The following is a 27,634-nucleotide window of genomic DNA, read 5'->3' on the forward strand; positions in this document are numbered from 1 at the left end:
GAAGCCTGGTTTCTGAAGTTGTCCAGAGCCCCTGAGTGGCGAGGGATGCATCTGTGGTGATGGTAATTGAAGGGGGATCGTTTCGGAAGGGAATCCCAGTGCAGAGGTTGATGGGAGAGGTCCACCAGAGGAGTGAGTCCTTGACTTTCTGGGGCATAGTTAGTAACTTATTTAGCTTGTGCTTGTTTGGTTTGTATACCGTGGCTAGCCAGCCCTGGAGGCATTGCATGTGCAGGCGAGCATTTGCGACCACAAATGTGGAAGCGACCATATGTCCTAAGAGCTGTAGGGAGTCTCAGACTGTAGTCTGTGGGCTGGCACGTATCTGGGTAATAAGGATGCCCATTGTGTGGAATCTGTCCTGGGGGAGAGATGCAAGACTGGTGGTGGAATCGAGGTGGGTGATGATGAAGTCGATTTGTTGGGTATGTTGTAAGGTAGATTTGTTTTTGTTTATTTGCAGGCCCAAGGTGCGGAAGCAGTGAAGCATTGCAAGAGTTGCATGGTTCGTGTCTAACTGCATGGGAGACTTGAGGAGACAATCATCCAGGTAAGGAAATATGAGGATTCCTTTTTTCTGAGATGTGCTATTACAACTGCTAGCACCTTGGAGAAGACACGTGATGCAGTGGAAATACCAAAAGGGAGGACCCTGTACTGGTAGTGTTGAACTCCCACAGCACACCTGAGGAAACTTCGATGTGCAGAGTGGATAGAGACATGGAAATATACATCTTGGAGGTCAAGAGTTGAAAACCAATCTCCTTGCTCCAGTGTCGGAATTATCATTGGGAGAATAACCACCCGGAATTTCTGTTTCTTGACAAACTTGTTCAAACGTCGAAGATCGATGATAGTGCGCCAACGGCCACTTTTCTTTTCTGTCAAGTAGCAGTGGGAGTAAAACCCTTTCCCTTTGTGTTGAGGGGGTACCTCCTCTACTGCTCCAAGATGTATGAGATGTTGTACCTCCTGACAGAGCAATTGTTCATGAGAGGGGTACCCCTCTGTGTGTAGTGATGGATGGCCAATTGGCCAGGAACGGAAGCAAAGGGTGTCCAAAAAAATGGTTGGTTGGAGTTGGCACTAGAGAGGGTGCGATGCTTTCTATACCCATCGACCAAGACTTCAAAATTTGTTTACTTGGGTTAGGAGGGTGCATCACCATTGTATGCGGAGGGCGACATCGTTAGTTTCTGGGCCTGTGTCGTTGTTGTGTATCATATTGCTTGAAAGGTGGATGTTGTACAAAGGCATGGTAATGCGGTCGTTGGTATGGCTGATATCTATATTGTCTCTTCTTTGAGGCAGGTGTTTGGATGCCTAAGGATCAGAGAGTGACACGGGAGTCCTTCATAGAGTGAAGGACCTCATTGGTTGTAGCAACGAAGAGCTTGTCTCCATTGAAAGGGAGATCTTCGACCACATTCTGTATCTCCTTCAGAAAGGAGAAAGAAGCAAGCCATGAGGACCGCCATAATAGCTTGTAAATCAATCCTTTTAACTTTAGCATTGCCTGATTTTGGGTTGACTTAAAAATCTTAATATTCTTTTAACTTTGATTCCTTACATGGTAATTAAATAAAGGTACTCTTTGAGAATTGCTGAAGGGGTTGTGAGCTAGAAGCATCACATAATGAGTCAGGAGCTTCTGTGCAACAGTTGCTTCAGAATTTAGAGAATATTCCTTAATTTTTTTTAACATATATTTAGTTTTGTAAAGGAATTGGAAGTGAACAATGAGTCAGTAGGGGAGCTGAATTACAGTCTGCCATCTTACTTTTATATTAATTTTCCTTCATGGAGACCCTAATCACAGCATTCATTAGGGTTTTGCATATTGTAGGCCTGCTTCTGAACTCTTTAATAAAGCAAAGATGCCAGTGATTTCAATAGTAGTTTGCATGAGAGAGGATGTAGGAATTGGCCTTTCAGTCACAATATGCTGCATACTGAGAATACTGTGAATTTGCAAGATATGTCTATTTACATCAGACAAATATGATGTGAATGGAATTATGACAATGTAAATCACATTACAAAAAGTACCATGAAAGTGATGGAGTTTTATATCACACACACAATCCATTACATGAATTATAAGGGTAATAAAAGTCATTAGGAAACATAGAAATTGTGTGAACACTGTAGCTGCTCTTCAAAAGTAGCAGCTTTATGCTTTTTTAAAAACATGAGAGGCTTTGGCTCATGGCAAGGACTTATAGTGTGATCAGCTGCTACTTTTAGATCCAAATTCCCTGCCTTTGTCCTTTGGCTTTATTTATGCATTTATCAGTTACACCAATATCGACTGGCCCAAAAAGGTGTGCATATCCAAATGATCATGTCTTCCACATATACAGGGGTTTTGTCATCACAAGTAGTTTAGTTTGACCCAAAACCCAAACCCAAACCCCACTCATGGAATGTCCAACCACTTCATGTGCACTTCCACCTACAATTCTGGTCTCAGAGGTTGTACCTTTTCCTCAGGGCTTCCTACAGTCCACATCCCCTTCTGAGGGGCTTCATACCACCTTACCAGTGGCTGGTAGAGGAACCCAGGCCCACCCCCTACACTGGGTTCCAGTCCAAGGACTCTAGGACAGGCAGTCAAGGTGCACGTCATTTGATTCCTTGCTGCCACGTTCCTGAACTTCTTCCTGCCAAGATTTTCTCCGGGCTTTCTCCTTGCCCTGCTGGAGCCTTCCTAATCCTAACAGGTCCCTTTGCCCTACTATAGGGAGAGTGACTGCAGAGTTCCTCCCTCTCTCCTTGGAGATCCCTTCTGCTCCAAGCTTCCTCTGTTAACACCACCACCCAGCCCCTCCCCAGCTGGGTTTCATCATTAATTATGCATGGCTCACCATCCAGGTGCAACCAGATGGGCTAACTGAGCTCTCTGACTCATGTTAACTCCTCTGCTAATCCGGCGGGGGTATACACCCCATCACAGTATCCTTTACAATACAGTCATTAACTGCATGATCACATACAACTCTCTCTGCCTCATTCAGCGTACAGGTTGGATAAGACTGGCAAGGGTGTGAAACTGCCCCTGGCGTAACTTGAAGCAACCCTGTGGGATTCCCACATTGGGTACAATCTGGCAGGAAGCCATGTGCTCTGCCCCACATCTTCCCACTCTGGCATGCTTCCTAGGTGGAGAGAAACCAGGCGAACAGATGGCAGAGAAGTGGCTTTGCTAGCTCTATGCCACCTGAGGAATCCCCCTGTGACAGGAAGAAATCTTTGCTGCCTTTTTAAGGCTGCTTTCCAGCTACTTCATGCTGCTAAGACAGCACAGAGCAGCTAGATTAGGGACTATGGACTGAACCCAGTGACTTCAACGGACTTACTCCCAGTTTACACAGGTGTAGCTGAGAGCACAGATAAACCATAGTGGACAGGTTTGTAGAGAATGATGCAGGGCTATTCAGTAAATGAAGTAAAGGTCAAGAAATGGGCTTTCGATGAGGCAGAGATCCAACGTTAATTGAAAAACAAAGATAAAAATAAATATTGAACAGCTGCTTTGTTCACTCTGCACTGGCCAAATGGTGATAGGACATTTTGTTTTTGATAAATATTGTTTGGAATAATTCATTGTGGAAAAGCCTTTGGAGAATATGTTGACTTCAAAATATGCTTCAGAAAATTATTCTTAGTTAGAAATAGTCTTTACAGAGTCCCATCAGTTAAAAAAACTGCTTGGAACCCCATTCTACATTTTGAAACCCGAACTAGGAACCTCAATAAATTGTTAGCTATGGATATGGAGCTAGCTATTGGCTGAATACTGACTATGTGCTTCACAAGTGTAGCTCTGCAAGCACTACCTGGCAGCCTGATCAGGGGGATCCGTATTCGAGAAACGGTATATTCTAATTGTGGAAGAAATGTTATTGCTTGTATAGCACGTAGGTCATCAGAACTTCAGTTTAAGCACTTTTTTCCTTGTGAAGGTCAGCATCCAGCCCTAAGAACCTGACAGGTTTAATTATTTAAAACTTAGACTTTTCTAAGGAAAAAAACCATGACAAAAATAAGAATCTTGAACTGATAAAACCCTGTATTTTCGATGACCTGGCTTAAGCTGCTATTATTTACAAAAAATACAATCCAATCTCCTCCACGATTTGTTTGCCAACCTTCAGCCTGATACAAACTAGGACAGCCTCAAACACAGAGTTTATAATGGAAATGTCAGAAGACCCTTAAATATAGCACTGGTGCCAGACTCTGCTATAAAGAAGAGAAGTATCTACTTTGCATTACAGTATTAATCACAGAATCCAGACAGTACAAACAGCAGTTAGGGAAGAACATTCTGAGAATGTTAACACAAGTGAATAATAAATGGTTTAGATCACTTCTTGGCCAAAGCTGGTATTCTGTGTTACCAGAGGCAGTATAAAAAAGCCCGTACACAGGTATTGAGATTTTCAAACAAACTAGGAGATTTCACAACACACTCTCATTGCAATTAATGGTATTCCCTCACCCTTTCCCCTGGTTGGCTTCAGCAAGCTCAGCCATGTGCTCTATGGACCTGATCTTGCAACAATGAGAACTTTGCCATTGTCTTAACTGGGCACAGAATCAAGCCTATTTGCTGCCTCATAGCATACTGCCCTAGCCTAGAATTCAGAAGTCTTGCTATACCATCCTTTTTCTTTCTCAGGCCCAATACAACCGTGACTTCATCAGAAGACCCACTCATACAGTTGCCAACTTTCTAATCGCACAAAACTGAACACCCCTGCCCCCTTCCTGAGGCCCACCCCCACTCATTCCATCCCTCCACACCCCCATTGCTCACTCTTTCCCACCCTCACTCACTTTCACCAGGCTGGGGCAGGAGGTTGGGGTGTGTGTGGGGGAGGAGGGGAGTTGAGGGCTCTGGCTCCAGCTGGGGGTGCAGGGTCTGGAATGAGCAGTTTGGGGTGCAGGAGGGGGCTCTGGGCTGGGGCAGGGAGTTGAGGTGCAGGGAGGTGAGGCCTCCAGCTGGGGGTGGGGGCTCAAGGGGTTTGGGGTAAAGGAGGGGGCTCATGGCGGGGGGAGAGGGTTGGAGTGTGGGAGGGGGTTTGAGGTGCAGGGTCCTGGCAGCGCTTACTGTGGCTCCCAGGATGTGGCTGCCAGGTCCCTGAGGCCCCTAGGTGCATGGGCGGCCAGGGAGGCTCTGCACATTTCCCTCATGCCCAGAGGCGCTACCCCACAGCTCCCATTGGTCACAGTTCCTGACCAATGGGAACTGCGGAGTCGGCACTGGGGATAGGGACAGCGCACAGAGCCTTCCTGGCCACCCATGCACCTAGGGGCCGCAGGGACCTGGCCACCGCTTCTGGGACATGCAGGGAACCTGCCTTCACCCTGGGCCTTTGCTGCGCCACTGACCGGACTTTTAACATTCTAGTCAGTGGTGCCGACCAGAGCTGCCAGGGTCCCAGTATACTTGGCACACCCAGAGGACATGAACATGGAATTAAGGACACACTAGTACACAGAGGGATTTCCTATAGCGAAGAGAATTGGGAGAAAGACAGACTGGCCAGCCTGGATAGATAGGCACAGTTAGGAGTTCCTTTTACACAGCAAAACAACAGAGTTTTGCCCTAGTTACAGAAAGAGAGTCATGTGCCAGCTTTGGTCATTTACAAGAACTGATGCGGTTACTAACCATGTATTAACTATACTGTGCGTGGATATAAACTATATTTAGATTCAGCCAAGTTAGTAACTAGAGGCAAATTCAATTAAAAGATACAATGTGGACAAGACTTTAAAGTAAACCTGTCTCATTTTGGGATTGTATCACTGAAATGTATTTGCACTGTGCTTTCTACCACACTGTCCCTTATGCTTGAAATTCCCTCCTTGAACTAATGTACAAAGGTACTACCCTCTCCTCTTTCAAATTCTTCCTCCAGATTCACTTCTGAAATGACACCTCCAAGAAATCAACCATCTGATGACCGAGAGGTTGAGTGACAGTCATGAATACATATTATTTACTTTTAAAATCTTGTAAATAATGTGGAACTATCATACTGTGCACATAAATAGTCTATGTAACTGCAAGATCTTATGAGTCTTGCTCTCATCCTGCTGCTCCTTCCCTCCTTTTGCTTGTTACATTCGTGCTGCAGCTTGTTTCAAATTAGACTGTAAGCTCTGAGAGGCAAGGATAGTGTCTTCCTGTGTTTTTGTACAGAGCCTAACGCAATGGAGTCCCAAACCCAACCGAGGTCTTCAGTGGCAATACTGAAACTACTACGACTAATAAATCATTTATTTTAGCCACGTGAGCCACTATCTGAGGAGGTGAAAGTAGGTTATTAAAGGCATGTCTACACCAGCGGTTCTTAAACTGTGGGTTGGGACCCCAAAGTGGGTCACAACATCATTTTAATGGGGTCACCAGGGCTGGAGTTAGACTTGTTAGGGTCTGGGGCTGAAGCCTGATCCCACTACCTGGGGCCGAAACCCAAGCCAAGGACTTCAGCCCCAGGCAGTGGGGGGCTATAACCTGAGTCCTGCCACCCAGGGCTGAAGTCCTTGGACTTTGCTCCCGTCCCTGGCCCTGGCAGGCTCCTGGGGTCCTGTAGTAATTTTTGTTGTCAGAAGGGGATCATGGTGCAGTGAAGTTTAAGAACTCCTGGTCTACACTATAATCAGGAGGTGTGATTGCAGCGTGTGTAGGCATACCTGGGCTAGCTTTGGTTTAGCTAGCTCGTTAAAATAGCAGTGACATCATTCCAGCAGCCTGGGTGGCAGCACAGGGTAGCCACCTGAGTACAGCCCCACATGGGACCTTGGGAACATACTCGGATGGCTAGTCTGTGCCACTGCCTGTGTGGTTGTAGCAGCTTCACTGCTATTTTTGGCACACTAGCTTGATTAAAGCTAGCTTGGGTAGGCCTACACATGACTCAGTCATTAGCTCCTGATGGAGGTGTAAAAAGGAATGGCATGGGATATTAATAGCCTTTCCTGGTTAATTGTATTTTGTGTACTTTCTTAAAGAACATATACCAAATAACTAAACCTGCTTCGGTTCACTAGAGACATATGACTCACAAAAGATCATTTTCTGTGTTTAATACCTTAGGATGACAGAGCTCATATAATGCTGCCATTAATGAAAACGCACAACATACTGCAGACAGAACAGTGAAACCTGTTAGCTCCTCCTTTTTGAAAACCAGCTTTCTGAATGGAACATTGAGAGAGAAAGCTAAGTATAAGGCAAATTATTTAGCAAGATTTAGAAGGAGAGAAGAAAGCACTATGAAAGTTATCTGGGCTACTGTGTTTCTTAACAGCTGTGTTATTTAATAGAATGAATAACATTCTTAACATGCTACTGCTTCAGATTACTGAATGGCGAAAAAACCTGCAGAGACTATCAAATTATACACAACCATTACAGCTGTACAGGTCTCTGCATCTGAACTTTATAACCTTATATAAATAGAAACCAGATAATAATTGCACTCTAATTACAAGTATTGACTACATATGTAATTATGCTTCAAATAAATAAACTTTCAAAATTGCAATAAGCAATTTAATACCTTTCATTGAAGAGCAGAGATCTATATTTTACTATTGAAGGACCAATGGCACATCATTTTTGGAGGCATTTAAGGTAAGTGTAAGACAAAATATAGAGCAGCAAACAATGGAGACTTTTATTCCCATATGAATGCTGTTAATATAATAAAAAATTAGCAATCTTGAGAATTCTCCTACATCCTCTGCCTGGAAATTGAAACAACCAAAATGAGATGCAAATCAGTGCCTTTATCTAATGAATAATGCAAACGAAGGCTCTTTTTAAGGTGAGTCAGTCTGCAGGAATCCTGCCTTACCTCACATTTCTTGTGGATTTAAGCACCATGTGTCACAAGAAATTAGAGAAAGGAATTGCCAAGTAATGACAAAGCCTTGGAGCCTCAAGTCAGTACAGACAGCAAGGTACATTAAGATGCATGGTACAGCGAGGGAGAGACCTGACATCTCATTAAAATGAAAATGTTGCTATATTTTCTTCACCTAGTTAATGGAGTTGTATGACATTGTAATCTGCGATTATTTGTGCAGCTATTACTTAGAAGCATCCTCCACAACACGTCCAAGATGGGAACTCAAAAACTTTATAAAACCTTTTCTCCCCCTCCCACTCCCTCAAACAACCCACTAGTGCTATTTTACCTCTCTGATTCAAGTCAACTGCATCAGCATTTTTTCAGCAGCACCATACAGCACATTTCATGTATCCATTTGTCACAAATTTTGCCATAACTTTGTTTTAGCATCAAACATTAACTTCCAAAAATAAACTCATGTCAACAACCCTACAGGCATACAGTCCTTAAAAAACTCACTCACTCTTTATACAATCATAAGTTATTTTCCCTGAATGAAGTATTCAGCACAAACTTCATTACTCTCATCAGAAAGCAGTCCTGGACCTGCACAGACAATTTCTTACATGGAGTAATCACATCTTTCATGGTACACATTATTTTGCTCGCCAGCTTTTTGTCCTTGAATCAGATGCCAAGACTGGGAATCTGCAAATCTTACTTTAGTCAGAGAGCGTCCTCTAAGATGGCACAAACTGAAGGTCCTACCAAAGTACAATAAAGGTAGATTTGACATAATGGAGTCATTCACTTCCAGAATAATTACCCAGCCATCTAGGACAGGGTGGAAAAAGTGCAGCCCAAACGTGGAATGTATGTGTAAAGGGGCTAAGCCGGGGCTCGACCCTCTCCGGGGCGGCAGGGAACCACACCGGCTCGCTACACACAGCTAACTTTGGGGAATTTGTCCGGCCACCAGTCTCTCCCTCGGCAGCCCTTGCGGTAACTGGACTGAGCACCGTAGGTCCAGGCCCTGAGTCAGGATGGGGCACCAAATAGTCAGTAGCTCAGACCCTCAGGCAGGGGCTGAGCAAATTGCCCGATGTTAGCAAGCCAGGCCCTGGGTCAAGGCATGGCACCCAAGAGTCAGTAGCTCAGGCCCTCAGGCAGGGGCTGAGCAAACAGTCCAGTGTTAACAGGCTCAGGCCCTGGGTCAGGGCGGGGGAACAAACAGTCAGTAGCTCAGGGGCTGAGCAACACAACATGAGTGAATTAGCCCAGGTCTCCAAGGACCTGGAAGAGGGGGAGACTGCCACCCATGAGTTGGGTGGCAGGGGGGACGCAGGCCCTCCCACTCCACTGCGTCCCAGGGCCCTAGCAGTGACAAATGACCCGCTGCTCCGTCAGTGGGGATCCTGACCGCAACACACTGACATGGGTTCTGGTAGAGTTACAGCCAGACTAGGGTCAACTGTCCCTGGGCTACTTCCTAACTCCCCTCCTTCTGGTACCTGGGTCCAGGCAGTGTTCTCCGGGGGGTCCAGCACCATGGGTTCCTCGGGGCAGTGGGCAGCAGCCGGCTTGGTAACTCCCCTGGATAGCTGGCGCAGGGCAGGTCTGGCAACTCCCCTGGATAGCTGGCGCAGGGCAGGTCCGGCCAGACTTGGTGTGGACCTGGGGCCGTGGGGTTTTCCCAGTCGCAGGCTAGGCTGGCTATGTCTGGCCTCCCCGACGGCTGGTCCGCTAGTGAGCTCTGAGGGCCAGCCTTTATACTTCCAGGTTGTGCCTTTCCACTTCTGGGTTGCCTCCTGACCGGCTCAGAGCTTCCTGACTCCGCCCACTCTGGTGGATGGAGGGCCTCTCTGGGGCGGCGGGGAGCCACAATGCCTTGGAGTTCTACAGTGCAGCTGTTCCCTGTCCTCATCTTAAAGAGAGGAATGGGATATGCAGAGTCTACAGGGTCCTGCATGCCATAGTCCATATTAATTTGAATAGCTTTCTGCTTGTGTAGAGATGGAATATTGCATGCACGGACTCTTTGTGTCTGCACTGATATATTAAATATAAGGTTGGTTGCAATTTGTCCCATTTTATTTAACATGCAGCTCTTGGCAAATTGCCAATGTGTTTTTTGGTGTCAAACTGTGAATGTGTCTGACCTACCATCACTGGGCTGATGTTGTGTGGACTTTCAATAATATCACAGGCAGAAGACACAGGAAATGCTTTTCTTTCAGTATTGCTGATTGCCAGCATTTCAATGGCTGCAAAAACACACAGAAAACAAATCCATCTGCTCATTTGAAAAGATAATAATACCACTAAGTCCAGAATCACAAGGCCAAGAACACAGAGTTAACTAAACCACTGACCTCTGGAGTGCCAGAGTTGATGAGGTTTATCACTTACATGACATGACCTTGGTGCATTTTACTTTTGTTCTGCTTACAAGTTTGCAAACTAATTGGAGACAAATCAGTATTTTGGCTTCAGTAAACCATAATAAGGTTAATCTATATAAGGAACAAAAAAAAATGAGATTAGAAATATTTTAACGTGAGTCCTTTATGGGTCTGAGAAAAAGAAACCCCTTTATTACAAGCTGGCAAAGACATCATTGCTGAAACAGTGTCTTAAAGCTTATTTTCTATTTATAGTTGCACTTCAGTTCATCTTTTGGATTTGTGCTAGAAAGGATGCAAAAACATTTGAAGTATTACTAAATTATTATGATTTTTAAAATTATTTTCTTTTAGTGTTCCTTTTGTTATAAAAACAAAGCCATTTTTATTGTACACCACTGCTGAAAATTTCACATAGTTTAAAATAAAAAGGTCAAATTCTGAGCTGATTTACACCCGTTTCAATCCCATTGAAGTCAGAAGGGGATGCATGAAGTCAGATAATTTGGCCCAGTAACTTAAAAACATTAGTGAAAATGTGACTAATAATCAATATGGCATTGTCACTCTCCTAAATTATGTGCACACTCAGACTTGCCTCACAGGTTCTGCTCCTGCCAGCAGTAATCATGCCAGGAATGTATACAGAGCTTAGGTTTCCAAAAGCTAGGACAGTCACAACTAACAGGCTATATGGGAAGAAAGCTTTTGCTAAACCAGACTAAGCAGTTGATTTGAAGTGGGGAGACAATTAAAGCATGGCATTTCTGAAAGAGTAATAAAAATGTCACTACAAGTGATTGATTTGTTACAAGTCCTTGGCTTCCTACTGGCACTCCAACAAGATTTGGTGCTAAATCAGTTCTAAAGGATTATTAGTATCATATGTTATTTTCACAAACTCAAAGAATTCAGCATCATTTCATAAATCAACTGCAAGTTAAAATTAGATTTCCTTACAATTTCAGTTGTCATGTTATATCACATTCATACATACACAAACACGCTTACAGATACACAAAATTTACAAATATACTGCAGCCTGACTCAAACCGAGAAGAGTAAATTTTAGAATGATTTCTTAAAAATAATTTTAAAAAACGCTATTCTGACAAAGGGCTCTGTTCTATGGCGGCAGCTGCCCATGGGAATTCCAGAGCCAGGAGACACTGTAGGAAAGGACTCTAATTTTTTGTTCACCTACAGTCCCTGCACATTATTTGTAAAGTGGTTTCTGATATTCTGGGTTGTGTTATGTGTCTTTATTTACAGCACTACTTTTTCTGTGAAAAGCATTCTGAACCAAGGGGAAGAAGACTCTATAAAGGAATAAATAATAGCAACAACAGTATAAGACCACCGTTTGGAGACCTCTGAAATACAGTATTTAGGCATTGGTGAATACTATAAGTCAAGAAGGTATTTCAGGCTTAACTATGAATTTCTTTGCTATTAAGTATTTATGAGCTGGATTGTGTCCTCCAGCTGAGTTTCCATGAGACAGAACTGGCAGAATTTATGAGGTATCCTGCACATAAGACAAGTGGGGGGATTTGACTTCCCATGGAGATGAGAGAGCATGCCTACAAACTCTTTGAGATCTGTAGTGAAAAGTGTAGCTCTCAATCCCACTGTTCTGAAGGCTATAACATACACACTGATGGCACCCACCCTCCAGCAGTACAGCTTGCTTAGGAGCTGTGTTCCCATTGGATCCCCTACCTGTACTTGCGCCCTGTATCCCTGCAGTAGGAATAGAATGCGGGGAACAGGCTATGGCAGAAGGATCAACATTAATCTGTGCACTGCTATCATGAGGTTTGGGCATACAGGCTAACTTATCACCAAGCTCCCCTGTATCGGTGCTTTACCACTCCTGACAGGAGATGGAGACCAAAATCCTCTAAGGCTATCTGCCTAGGAAGAGAGCTATCTAGTACTCAACTCCCAAAGCAAAAAACTGGCAACTAAACTTTCTCAGCAATTTACTGTAGACCTGAACATCTTCACAGCAAAGTAGTCTGCAGATTTATAAGATGCTGCTAAACATCTAGGTTGTTGTTTTATCTTTTTCTAAAAATACGTTTTAGTGCTTATGAAAGGTTTCATACGTATGGCATTAATAACCTAAGCCCAAAGTTGATCCAAAGTAAAATTAGCAATACCAAAAGTTTTCCCAACCCTGCCCATGCAGTATTTCAATTCTAACCTGTGGGGGAAACCCATATGGGGTGAAGACTCCCTCACATGTATTCAGTCTTTGGGGCTTCTGCTAAGATGGCCAGCAAGGGCACCAATTAGTGACAACTGTGATGGTGGTTTATATGATATGGTCACTAGGACCTGGTCTAAAAACATCAAACCTGATTTCAAGTAGGCTACGAAATTTTTGTTACTACTCTTTTGGGCAGAACCCAAACTAGTAATCTACTTGATGAGATCCTTTAAATCAGTAGTTCTCAACCAGGGGTCTGAGGCCCCATAGGGAGTCTCCAAGTAGGGACAGCATTAGACTCGTTGGGGCCCAGACCAGAAAGCTGAAGCCCCACCACATGGGGCTGAAGTCCAGGTCCTGAGCCCTGCCACCTGGAGCTGAAGCCTGAACAATGTAGCTTCATGGGAGCCCTGTGGCATGAGTCCCCAGGCAATTGCCCTACTTGCTACCCACTAACACTGACTCTGGCTTTTATATGCAGAAAACCAGTTATTGTGGCACAGATGGGCCGTGGAGTTTTTATAGCACGTTGGGGGGACCTCAGAAAGAAAAAGGGTGAGAATCTCTGCTTTAAATGAGGTTTCAGAAGGAAGTGTCCTAGGGGAAGAACAAGATTCTGAAAAATTGTATTAGCATACTCTACCTACGTTGTATTACTCTGAAAGTGGGATTGAGAAAAAGGAACAAAAATGTCAGAGTTTTCTGTTGGACTCAGTGTTGCCTTACTGTTCACTGATGTATGTCTGATATTATGCATTAATTTTATCATCCCAAATTCACCTTTTAGCACTACTTGGCACTTGCCAAGATAAAACCACGAGTATGATATTTGCTCCAAATTCTTCGTCAGATTAGTGTTGATTAGAAGAGTCAAATATTGCCGATTTAAAACCCTAAACTTTGTGGGCCTTTCCATGTACTTTTAGTGCACAGCATGTTTACTTCCTCTGAGTATGTGTACAGGGAAGGTGGCTGCTTCACAGATGGCATTCTGAGAGAGATCTCATAATACAAGTCACATTTCAGTGCACACTTCTATCATATTGCCACTAAAGTGTTTGACCTTAAGATTTAAGTACCTGCCACTGGTCGACAACCTGGGTCTGCAGGGACATAGACTTCTGAGGGAGTAGATGGAAGCCTTTCCATCTGGTGGACAATTATGTTGTCCAATAGAGAGAGGGGAAAGGATAAGTAGGGAGAAATCCTTTGGTTGTGGCTTCTTCTCAAACTAAAGTGTAACAGAAAAAATCACAGATCTAGAATCCACAATGTACAGTCAGGAGGTCACAGGTAATATCACTGCATTCTTTGAAGCATCTCCAGCTTTCTGTCTTTTGTGTTCTCTGAAAGGACAGTTTTCTTCAATCTTCATCACTTTGAAGAGCATACTATTTTAGTGAGGCCAAAGGAAGAACTCGTGAAGGGCTGGTACCCAGGGAAGAATGCAGAGACAGATTGTATCGGGCTTGAATCTCAACAGAAGCAGCAGATGTACAGGGACAGACACTTTGCTGATGTAAGTTAGCACAGCTCCATTCAAGTCAATGGAGCTATGCCAATTTACACCAGCTGAGAATCTGGCCCACAGTGTCTGAGAACACTACACAGAGAACCAACCAAACGGTAGCATATTTGCGAGAGCTAGCTGGCTATGTTCCTATGGTGCAGCTCAGCAAAACTGGTACCAGTTCAGACAGCAAAGGTCTGAGTCCTTTGCTGGCACCAAAACCAAAGCATATGGGAATGATCTCACTCCAAACTTACAAGTTTTCATGCTCTGCCTTTTGCCAAAGGGGGACTTTGTTCAGTTCCCTGAAACAGTGCAAGAGAGAAAAGGAAATGTGTGGATGGTTAAAAAATTTGGATATGAAAAATACTGAGCATTTTCACACATCAGTAACTTGGCCATTATTCTAATGTTAAAAAGGACACTGTTTACATTATTAATAGTCAACAAAATTATGCTAAAAATGCAACTGTTTTTTAATTTTAAAAAAGTAGTCTGATTTACTCCTGTTTAGAGACCTATTTCTAAACCCACGAAAATTGGGGCTGATAAAGGATGAGCTCAGAGACACTTAACTATTAAACAGTGTCACAATTAATGATGGCATAATTAGAGAGAAAAATTGGGAGAGTATTCATTAATAGGTTTTTCTGTTCTTGTTAGTTAGTTATAAACAAGCTGTGGAACTCATAAAAGTAAAGCAATATATTTTAATATCCAGACTGTGATATGTGTGACACATTTGTTTACAGTGTTGTTGTAGCGGTGTTGATCCCGGGATAAGAGAGAGACACGGTGGGTGAGGTTATATATTTTACTGGACCAATGGTGGAAGAGACCAGCTTTTGAACTTCAGAGAGCTCTTCTTCAGGTCTGGGCCTAACCCACCTTGTCTTTCTCAGCTGTGACATGGCACTTTCCAGTTAAAAATTGTTAAAATATGCTATCTGAGCATTCTTACTTGCCCTAGAAGTGCAGTAAATGTATCAAAGAACAAAATGTATCCCAGTAATAAAATCTTGTCCAGCCACTGGAGACTTTGACCCTTGCTTTCAAGGGTTCTGCAGGTGAGGAAATCCGAAAACAAACATTTATACAACAAACAAACAGGTTTAATATACTGGAAAAAATGCTTTTTAATGAAAGTACCATGACACAGAATGTAAATACACAGAAAGCTTATTCCTAATTGTGCTTTTACCTAAAATAGATTAGAAGTCATTGATTGAGATTTCCAAAGCGATCTAGGGGATTTAGACACATATCTTCATTACACAACTGACATATGCCAGTAGATTTTTGGATCAGGCCATCAATGGGAGTCTTTCCATTTACTTCAGTCAATGTTGGTTCAGGTCCTTAAATGATGCAAATTAATTTTAATGAAGGATATGTTTCCAAGGAGGAGATTTTCAATGCTAACAGCTATTTGTGGCTTTGAAAATCTCCCTCTAGAATTATGCAGTCATAGAGTTTAAAGACAGAGGGAACCTCCATTTTCCAGTCTGATCTGCTCATCACAGTCCACTAAACACCCAATTACCCCTGCATTGACTCAGGTAACATGAATTAAACTAGAGTATTACAGCCTCACGAGACTAAGCTAGTGTGTGCCAGAGTCCTCTACAGACCACATACAAAATCCCAACCACTTACTTTTAAAGGTAAAGTATAGATCATGCTTTACTCTTAAACATCTTTTCCCATTGGAAAAAATGAGACCGACCATTTTTACAAAAATCAAAATCAATGCGTCACCAATAAAGTTCTAAGCTTCTAAATCATCTTCCCCAAAACCCAAGCTTTTGTCCCAGCTTCAAATGACAAGTATTCCTATGTACTTCCAGACCTTATTCTTGCTGATCGTAGTGAATATGGATATCAACAAAAGCACAACATTTTCATCCTGGTTTCTTGAAAATATAAAATGTGAGATGTCCAAACTGAAGAATGAACGGGTGTGGGCACAAAGCTTGTACATAGCCCCTATTATTTTCAAGAGCTACTTTTATTTCATCATCATCTAAATGAGGAAAAAATTGGCCTTTCTAGTGAATAATGAGCTTCTCAGATTTTTAGACAGGGAAAATGGAGTGTACTGTTTAAATTTTGTTTAATGGCACTGGAAATTTGAACATATTCCTGCATATGAGGCACCTTGTTAGAGTTTCTCCAGGATATTTCTTCAGGCTATCCCTACAGTATTGTTTCTCCTTGCTAGATCCATCTGGGCAACAAAGCCGAGGGATCTACCAGACTGTGGAGGGCTCAGATAAAAATAGAGGTAGAAAATGGAACATATAGTAAGAACTGTTTAGTAGTTACAAGAATCACATTCTGTACTTTTTGATTATACACAGGGTGCTTTTTAAAAGAGGTCTTAAAAAAAAGTTGTTTGCTATTTAGTTGGGTTTTTTTGCAGTCATTTGCAAATGTCATCCATAATCGGCTCTGTTTTTAGTTTTCACTGGAGGAGATTGCCTTATGAGCAGGTATAGATGGCAAAAATCAAATTGATGAGTTACAGTGATGACTCTTGACAGTTTTACAGATAAAAATGTAAAGCACTGGAAAGACACTGTATTTACACATAAGAAAATGCTCTTCTTATCATAACACTGTCCCCTTTTAAAGGCCTTACAACTACTTGGCAGTAAAAATTCTCTCTGGTCTGGAACTTGACAAAATGTCTCAACTAGGGAACTGTTTTTTACTTGGAGTAAGCAATTAAAATTCACTTCAGCTAATTTCTCTTTTTATTTATAAATTCCATGTAGAAAAAACTGTCTAAAGAATTAAATTATGAGAAACAGAAACATTCTATGGAAAATAGAACATGGAAAACACCACAGCACTGATCTTCCAAACACTTACACATGGGTAGACCTGCTGAACTCAGTGGAACTACTTGCATAAGAATTTGCATGGTGAAAATGCAAGGCCTTTCCAATATCCATGCAATAGAGTGTTCACTGTGAAGAAACTGGACTGGACGAGGGAGAGGAGCAATATAAAAATAAAACAAAAATCATGAAATCATTGGCTTCACAGGTCAAAAATATTATTAAAATACACTCATAGTCTACTATCCATAACCACACTCACACTTACATATCCAAATGGTGTCACTGCATGCGACTGTTGTGGATATATTAAACTGCAGAGGAAAAATTTATACAAAATCAAACTGTGCATAAATATAGATCTGTGGACATTGCCTCTTCAGGTAAATTAGCTCAGAGGATTGTGTTGCACTTCTCAGTCTATTGAGACTAAATTTTTAAGTACAGAGGCCCCTTTGCCTCATCAGTCGAAGAACATAGCAGCATCGAGGGCTATTATCAGTTTTTCAGGGTAGAATATTATGGCCTCTGCACTGATAGAGGAAATGTCTGGATTAATAATTTCAATATGTGGAGACTACTTTTGGCTACTTGTAAGACATCTGGAAATACACACATTTATTTCCACATACAGGACATTTCAGTCTCCATAAAACAGTTTCTACCTTGAATCACAATAGAAACAATAAAGGTGTAGTGGCACTAACTCGGAGGAAAATTTAACAGCACCTACAGTCTCACTATTTCCTAGTCCCCTTAAGCAAGACCATATAATGGATTTTTTTCTCCATATGGAGTAAGGGATAACTCACTTAAATGGTTTCAAACACAACCTTCAAACTGCCAGCAGGGGATGCTAGTGCTTCCATGCATTTCATCCTCTCTGCTCTGTTCCATGAAGCAAAGGGAATGAGATGGCTCTTAGGCTCTGATCCTAGAAATACTTATGCACACGTATAACTTCTCACATGAACAGCCCCATTTAACGCTGTACATGTATGTACATAACCAAGATATGTACATGGTTACGTGTTTTCAGGAGTGAATGCATGGAACCTTGGTCTATGCATTGGACTGGTCACTTTATGATTAAAAAGAAAAAAAAATAAAAACAAAGTGTTAATAAATGTTAATATTTGGAAACTGTCTTATGTCATCTTAAAAGTGAACCCATATGAATATCCTCCTATGGTTCAGTGTAACAGTAACAGTTCTTTTGACTTTGTACAGGACTTGAAGAACTCACAGATGCCGGATGAGTTCAGTAGGTATTGTAATCCAGGAATGGGCTTTTATAGCACAAGCTCTTCTAGGCTGGCAGTGGAATAATGTCAGAAAGCAAGTATTGTATTGGGATGCAGTTTGGGTTCACCCACTCCTTGCAAAAATAAAGTCTACAGTTTGCTGTGTTCTAGGGCACCTGCAAACAGTAGAGGTTCCTAATGATACATCATCAGGACACAATGTCGTCATATAGTGATGTTACGCCATAATAACATAGCCTCAGACAGTGAGTGTTTGTTGGGACACTACTATATAGATTATACTACTCTATTACAGCAAATCCTGTTCTGAGGGGCTCCCTAAAGCTTGGAATCCACGAGCCATTGCCTTGTGATCAACTGTACCTTAGCAGTAGCTGTGCAGGTTGCAGTACATTACTAGTAATAGGTTTATTTATATAAATTTTTTTTAGTAAGTGACATTAAGATTTCAGGGTACATTCCTGACACAGTTATATTGACAGTGAGCTACTATAATTCAACTGTGAATGCCACTGAATCTGTTAAGAATTTTTTTAAAATTACTATTTTACTGGGAATACATGTTATTTATTTTAAAACTGATGTTGTGTTTGCACATCCATACTCACCATGATACATAATGCCCCAGAAGGTAAGAGAGTGCATTCAGAGCTGCACCAGCAACATGTGGGACCATGCGTACTGGGATGTCCTGTGTGCAGAAAACTGGGAAGAATGAAAACCAGCCAACATATTGGGTGTGTGTGTGTGGGGGGATCGAGGGGTGGGGGGTGGGGTCCTGTCCACACAGCAAAGAGAATAATAGTATGCTGGTTACAGGAAGACAACTCTGTGCCACATGACAAGGTTGAAATGCTGTTAGCAGCCACACCTAATAACTGAGTTCTAAACACATTGTGTGTGGATGCAAACTATGGGTATGTCTACACTGCATTTGGAGGTGTGACTGCAGCATGTGTAGACATATGCAAGACAGATTTAATGTAGCTAGTGTGAGTACCAACCACAGTGAAGCTGTGGCAGCATGTGTTGTACAAGCCCATCCAGGACCCTAGGTACTTATTTGGGCAGGTAGCCCATGGTAGGGAGACTAGAGGTCCCGATTTTCTAGGGACAGTCCCGATTTTGGTGGCTTTTTCTTACATAGGCACCTATTACCTCCCACCCCCTGCCCTGATTTTTCACACTTGCTATCTGGTCACCCTAACCCATGCTGAAGCCTGTGCTGCCACGGTTTCCCAGCTATTGGTACTCATGCTAACTCGATTAAAGCTAGCTCAGCTATGTCTACAGGGGCTACGCTCAAACATCTGACTGCAGTGTAGACATACCCTATGTTTGGAACCAACCATGCTCATAAGCAGTTACAAAGATGATTGAAAGCTTGTTTATGGACAGAGCCAAACTCTAGTTATAGAAACTAGCTCCCTATAGGTATTTAAGACAATCTGAGTAAGAATTATGTTGCTCATCCAATTAAGTCTACCAAAGAAAATCTACATGTCTACCGTTCTCTCTCTAGTAAACTTGTTACATTACACAGTTGTTTCCAGGTGGTAAGAGCACAAACTTAATTTTCTGCTAATTTTTTCTTATTACTTCTGAATGTCTACATGGGGACACTACAATTCCTTGTCTTGCTCAGATCTACAGTTATTGTGGTAACCATCTACTGACACTGAAGGGAGTTGTTAGCTACATTCTAATATTCAAAGTTAATTTGACATACTGAAGAAAAACAAAAAAAAATAGGCATAAACAAACAACATTAAAACACGCTGTCCAGTACATGTTTATGCACTTGGCACATTGTTGCAGCGGCTGCATTGCAAACATTGCAGGAGAGTGCAAACACTGCAAGGGTAGGTTTGATTCAGAAAACTCTGTTTCCACTGAAAGAGAGTTTAACAAATTGAAAATTCCATTGGCACATTTCTGCTTAGCTTAGGTTTTGTAAAAACTTGTTTCTAAAAACTTGTTTTTACAAAATGTAAATTTGGAACTAAATTCAATTCGACAGGTTCCTGTCAATAATCCACAAGTGAGCCTTGAAATGGGTTAATAAATGAAATAAATAAATCTGATTTCCCCATAACCCGAGTCTTAGATTTTGATTTATGACGGTATTTTTTTCTGCTGCCTTTAGATTGCACAGGAAACAAGCATCCTGCAGGTTCCACCAAGCCATCTTTTGTTTCTACTGTCATTACATACATTTACTTTTTTTTCTTTTATAAGACTAAAGTGGCACTCCCATATTGGGAGCTGAGAGAGAGGCACACTACCACCTGGAGTTCCTTTGCATGTGTAGGAGTGCCATTGTTGTGTCATCCCTGATGAGGCTACAATGTGTAGTCCCTGTACTGGCTGGCCAACTCAAGACGTGGCTGTTGGACAAGTGTAAGGTCACGTTCTTCTCACCCAATCCAAAGTGGCTAGCCACTCTACTCGGACACAGTCCTCATGCTCAAGTGAATGCAAGAAGAGATATTGTGATTGGTCTCCACATGGAGGTGAAAGATGGGACAGGGGTTGGCAAAGGCTCCCTACAATTGCATGGTGCACATAGTGTATTTCCTGATCTTATTATACTATATAATAAAATATTTCTTAAAATAATAGGAAATTCCAAGGCAAAAAACTTTGTTATCTGAACTTAAAGTACCCTTACAAACACTGCTAACTTTAATTACTGTAAATTAAACCTAAGCATTAAAAAGGTATGAAAAATAGATGGATTAATTCAGGTAATGTAGGTAAAGACTGCAATATCTTTCACATTTATATAGTCTCTTCAAATGTACATGTATGAAGATTCACATTAAGCAATCCACTACAGCCTCAACTTTAGCCAAATAAACCCATACAATCTCATGCTTATTAACATAATAGCACAGATGTAACAGAGTAGAATTTGTACCTTAATATTTATAATCAGGAAAAAGAAAAAAGCCTTTTCACAATAACACATCTGCTAGGAATTCTGCTAGGCAGAATTATACTTAATAATGCTTCTATACCACTGCATTAAATTGTTATACTAGTTATGCTGCATACATAAGAGTGTTTCCCAAAGAAAATCCATTTTCATTGCATATTTTGACTTATAAGTTACTTAGAAGAATGATATCCCTTCTTTTAATTATTTCAGTAAACATAATAATGGCATTGCTAACTACACCACAAAGTACTTTATTTTCCCAATTTTTTAGTAATATGAGCCTACTTGTAATTAAAGGCATGCTGCATTAATGGTGCTGAAAGTCTCAGAGGGAAACATTTAATGTCCACCTCATAATATTATGCCAGAATTACATGCACAGAAGACTTTTTAATAATCTTTGTTTCTTAATTTAGTTTTGATTGACTATGAAATCCAGAGGAGTACTCTAGGGCTCGAATTTCTACTGTCATCAGCACTTCTGCTCCATAAATTGTACAAACGCAGATGACTTCTTCCGTCTGTAGGCTTCTTTTCAAAGCTTCTGTTTAACCTATCCAGAAAATTAGCTGCAGGCTGCAGATAATTGCAGATAATTTTACCATTTTTAAGCCACTGGGGTGTTGCATTGGGGTGTGACAGCCAAATTTGTCTAGACACAAAGAGCAAATCATATTTTTATGTTGTCACTTCAGCTTTATACGCATGTTCATAACAATCTCAGCTCTGTATGCAAACTACAGCAGCAGCCACTAGGGGTTTCCTAGGTAAGTATCTGAGAGGGGTTTCTTTTCGAACCAGGGATTAGTAATGGAATTAAAAGTTATATTAATAAGGGTTAGATTCGAGCACATCAATCACCTCTCAGGAAGGGGTGGTATGTAGCTGTGCTGCTCAAGCTGATAGCTGAGTAGGAAGAGAGAAGGAAATATTACACTGGCAAATTATGTTTATTAAAATTAAAATGGGGTCTGTTTGAAGCAGTGTTAGTGAGGATAGATTAGTGAGCAGAGTGCAAGTGGTGCAATCAAAAGGTACAAAACCAATGTAATTGCTTCATGTATGATATCAGCGCAGCGTATGTGGTGAGTGCTTGTGTCCATGCATACAACATCCCAACTCTGCGTGTGCTTGCACCTGAACACTTTCAAGAGTACTGGGGGTTGAAACGGATGCCATAAGCCATTCAAAAGTTAATTTTCCCAGAATAGACCTGTTTGGCACAGAGTAATAGTGATCTCCATACAGATAATATACAGGCAAACAAATATATTTAGTAGGTTATATCAATTTACAGTAAACTTATTTCTAAGAACTCCTTAATTTCCCAGAGCTAAATTATTAGCTAGAATTATACAAATTTCTATTGCTTTACTGATATCATCATAATAAAATGAACCATGAATAACACTATATATATGATTTATACTTCAAAACTACATTTTCCTATCAAGGAATAATAGTTTTCAACAGAAATTAACATTCTACTGAAAGAAAATTTATTTTATATATAAATGTAAGAAAAAAGTCCTCTACAAGCTGAAAATTTCTTCCAACATTAAGAATCTCCTAGGATCTGATCTGGCAAACCTTTATGCATACAGCTTTACTCAGGTGTAATGTTTTGACACATACATAGTGCCTAGTTCTTCACAGCTGGCACAACTATTTACTAAGTGCAACATTTTCACAATTGGCCTCTAATTTTAGGAAGACCAGATGCAGAAAGCCTGACTTAAGACCCTTGGGCATGATTTTTAGAAGTGCTGGGCACCCGCAAATCTAATTAAAGTCACAGGAAAATGCAGATTCTCAACACCTCTGAAAAATCAGACCCTAGCTAATGGTGTTTCTTTTAATATTGCCCATAAATACAGCTGTGAACATTTATGGCTCATGATAACGAAGCATTAAGTAGCAATGCTTAGAGCTGTGCATACTTCCCTGAAAACACTGTCAATGCACCTTCCCCCACCTTAAACCTGCAATTGTTTAAGTATTCTAATTGTAGACTTCTACTGGGCAAGGATGCCTAATTACACCACATTATGATGGTTTCATGATGTGAACACACTAAAATCAAGCCACCAAACTCTTTTTCACAAATAACCCATGCAAACACACCCAGTTGAAAAGTTAGTGCACTAGAAGCTTGATACTGCTTTCATTTAAGTCCACTGTAAGCATTGCCATTGATTTCAAGTGAAACAGCATTGGGTTCTAACTAAATGAACCACTTATCCTACAGCTTAATGTGTTTTAATGAAGATTGCCTATTTCTTCTTGCTTTGTTTCTCAGAAGCCTTTCACATTTACGAACTCATAATATTATGACAGGTTTCAGAGTAACAGCCGTGTTAGTATGTATTCGCAAAAAGAAAAGGAGTACTTGTGGCACCTTAGAGACTAACCAATTTATTTGAGCATGAAGTGAGCTGTAGCTCACGAAAGCTCATGATCAAATAAATTGGTTAGTCTCTAAGGTGCCACAAGTACTCCTTTTCTTTTTTCATAATATTATGTGGCTTTGCCTGGATCTTCACTGAACTGGGGATTTCCACTTTGCATCTGCCTATTACAGAAACACATCCTGAAACTATATAGTAAAGGAGCATTGAAAAGTTTGCCTTACCATTGCACAGAAGGTCTCGGGAGGATCTCCACATGTTATATCAGGGGGATCCAGGGTCACTTTCACATATTTGATCATGTCTCTGGATTCTGGCTGACAGGCCATGTAATCCCAAATTTTGCCTTCTTCAGTGTAAATCTGAGTCTTACACACGTCATAATGTCCCCACACTGAAGGATAATGCTGCATCACTGAAGATACAGTAACCCAAAGGGCATGAAGTGACAGGAATCTTGACAAATACATCTCTAAATCCTTTGAAATTGCCTTGATAATTATAACCAGTATTGATTTAAGGACAGTCTATAGATTATAAATATATGTACATGTATATTTATGTATGTATCTTATAAAGGTTGCACAACTGAACGTGAAACGTTAGAATATGGTACTTGCTTTACTAAGTTGAAGACTTTGGTAGAAGCCTAACATATTCAAAACAGCAGCTTTTCACCGAAATCTGAAGCTTGTCCTTGGTCTTATAATGCGTCTATCAGGGCTTTTTGTAAAAGATGTCTGAGAGCAGATAATAATTTAGCAAAGTTGTAGGTCTTCACTTGTACTGTCGATAACCCCGAGTGATCCTCCGTGTTCAAAGCTCACAAGAGATACCCAGACGCACTGATAAATCAGCATCTGAAGCAAAAGGATGAGTGTCTACAGCCTGGTGTCTGTTTCCCATCAATCATTCTTTTCTTCTGGCACCAACACCCTTTTAGAAACAATAAGAGTAAGAGTTATTGTCCAAGAATCAATGCATTATAAAATATATGATATGTTGACATTTTGGAGGTCTGATGCAATATAAAGCAAATTGATGTAATATAGATAACCTTTACAGCGTGTGCTTTGCTAGAATGAACAAACTACCAAAATCATTCACAGTGAAAAGTATTTCAACTTGAAGGATTTAACTCTTCTTTAACAAAGACAGATTTATAACATTTCAGGTGAGCTACAGGTTTTTGCTTTAAAAATGACATTTCCATCTTGGCAAAACCTGAAAGGCAAACAACAGAACTTAAACATTTCTCATATTTTATAACCAATGAGGTGGGGGAAACCTAAACCACCAAGGAGATCAGCAAAGCGGATCTTTTATTACAGTGACAAAGATGACAACTACCGTTGTGTGCTTTTTATCTCTTGGAACGAGGACCTCAGAGAGCTCAAAATGCCCCATATGCTTCTATGCTTTTGTTAGCTTAATAAGAGAGTTATTAGGAGCACACATCTGTCTGTTTGGATTTTCTCATTAGTACTGGAAAAGCTTTGCTCCTTTTTTTAAAATTGCAGTTAATGATAAAGATAACAACTGGCTCACCTGTAGCTTATTATATTAACAATTTCCCTTTTCAACATTGGTCCCATGTTTTCTTAATTATTTTAACATATCTACCTCTTGTTTATTTCTGTAACAGAAATACCCTCCAAACAGTTCTGTATGTTGTTGTAAGATGTAAAATACCAGGACATAAGGTCATAAACCCTAAAAACAACATGATACAAATTCAAAAGTCATTTATATAGGTCAATGTAGTTTTCTCTAATTTTGCAGTCAATCCAGTTTCAATTGAAGATATTGGAAGTTTGGCCACTGACTGCAATGGGAATAGGATTAGCCCCTTTGTGAAAAGAAGGATGCATTTAACTACTACTGTACTTTTCAACTCTTTAGCTGACTCTTACAATCTAAACAACCTCTTAAATTTCATGTTTACAGACAACTATAAATCATAATGTTGCTTAACTTAATTAATGTCTGTAGTCTAATATTCTAGTTAGTATGATGAATCTTCCTATGCCATAAAAATATGAAAGGTTCCATCACATACACCTTGTTTTAGAATACACATTTTCAAGAAAGAGCAAAAGTTGTCTTCAAAGCAATTTCACAAACGGGTTCACTATATTTAAATACTTCACCACCTTAAACTGAAATAAGCCACACACACTATGAAATGCCAACAGATGGCTGAAGTGTGTTTCCATAGCAAAGTAATTTACAATAATTGCCTTATGCACGCAAGTGCAATTTTTCATTATATTCATTTCATAAAATGTTATCATAGAGCAGTGATTTGTGATGTATTCTATTGGAAAGTGTGTTGAATATCTGAATTTTTATGTAACAATAATTAGCTATTTGACTAAATACATGTAAACTTCAAGTCTGAATTTGCTACAAAACCAGAAACTTCAGATACTTTACAAAAATTAAATACATTTTAACTCAGATCATTAACCATTACCACGGCTTTTTTAACAACCGTCCATTATTCCTGTTTTCATTGGCAATACTTAACTTGTTATTTTGGAATTAATTACAGAAAAAAACCACAGCTCAAATACAAAGGTCAACATCTATAAGTAAGGAATTGACCTGAAAAAAACGTTCTCTGTTTCTAAATAAAAAATTACAAAGTGTCTTAAATGATCATGACAAATCAGTGCATATTCAGCACTGAAGGATGAGAAAAACTATTTTGAGCTTGGGCAAAGCTGGTATAACTAGTGAGTGAATGTTATGTTACTGTATAGAAATAACAATTTACTATGTTTAAATAGCCTTACAATTTAGCCTTTTTCATTTAGTCAGAAATATACTCTTTTTTTAATGCTTTCTTTGGTAGTTTTTCTTTTCCTCTATAACCTGCTATCACTGTCAATCTACAAATAAGTGGGACTAGATAGGGCTGTAAACAGATGTATTAACTGGAATTGAGAATATAGCTATTGAGAATGAAGGTGAAGATAGCCATTATCTCAACACCCACTGTGCTACAATGCTCACCATATAACCAATTCTCATTAAAGAAAGTCAGCCTCATAATGATGGTCATTACACAGAATTATAGACTATAACATTGATCAAATTTAGCGCACTGACAAGGAAAAAGTGCAGAGGAGTGCAACATATGTTAGAATTGGGAAGATATAGGACTGAGTGACGGACATTCCTGACAAGAAGCGGCCAATTACAGCTTAAATTTCTGGCACATAACCAGTTGTGATTAATAGTCTTCCATTATATTACAGATATATTATTAATGTATTAAAAATGTCAGGCTTTGGCAAGAACTAATATGGCATGGTTCACTTACTCTGCAGTATCTTCTTTTAATGAGCTCCCATTGACATAGAGAAAGATATTGACCAAAGCACATTAAATATCATATGCTATGGGTCACTGAGGCTTTTATAATAGAGCTACACGGTTTGTCTTTATTATATTTATGCCTGCAGAGTCATTCATTATGTGCATTCTAGTTCCTGGTTGTCTATTCCCAAACATATCTAATTTTTAAAAAAATTATCTTGCAAAAATTATTTTAAAATTACATTTCCGAACTTTAAAACAATACCAGTTGTAGCTCTAAACCACACGGCAAACTGTGGGTAATATAAACCAAATTTGTTTTCGTGAATACACTTACACTTGGCCCTATGGAGTAAAATGCACCAAACACAATAACTGACGCATTTCTTGTGCCCAAAGCCTCTGTACTCTGTAGTTCTCTCTTCAGCAACTGACCACGCATTCTGCTGTGTTAAACTGAAACAATCCATAAGGTCTGACATACAGAGACTGACATCTTCACTGACTGAAGGAAAGGCGACTACAAACTACTGGAAAAATTGATTATGCTAGCTGTATTCAGTAAAATGGTGGCACATGGTATACTGGAGCTAATCTTTCTTGGCAATAACTGTATTAATTGTAGAATATTTAGGCCCTTGAATTTTCACATGTGCCTTAACTCCTGCCATCTGAAAAACAGCAGGCATTCCCTGGGCAACTGTGGAACAACAATGCTTAAGTCCCTAATGTCTCTGCTTTCTTCCAAACCATTCCTCTGTATGTAAAGAAGTGGATATATACCACATATAATAAATACATGTATACCTCTGTATCAGCAATTCTACATGAAGAGCATTAGTTGACCAAGACTAA

At 40.4% G+C, this 27,634-nt stretch overlaps 1 protein-coding gene across 2 annotated transcripts in view; it reads right to left on the reverse strand.

Moving 5' to 3' along the window:
* Window positions 1–23,937, reverse strand: part of NTNG1 (netrin G1) — a 199,058-nt gene extending 175,121 nt beyond the window's left edge. For both annotated transcript variants that reach the window (XM_073356855.1, XM_073356854.1), the window contains exon 1: window positions 23,680–23,937. In XM_073356855.1, the coding sequence (XP_073212956.1) occupies window positions 23,680–23,925 (246 nt within the window). In that variant the 5' untranslated portion in view covers window positions 23,926–23,937. The remainder of the gene's footprint in view (window positions 1–23,679) is intronic.
* Between the last annotated feature and the right edge of the window lie 3,697 nt (window positions 23,938–27,634).

Source organism: Lepidochelys kempii, chromosome 8 (assembly GCF_965140265.1).
Source record: "Lepidochelys kempii isolate rLepKem1 chromosome 8, rLepKem1.hap2, whole genome shotgun sequence".
In the NCBI taxonomy this organism is placed as follows: domain Eukaryota; kingdom Metazoa; phylum Chordata; order Testudines; family Cheloniidae; genus Lepidochelys; species Lepidochelys kempii.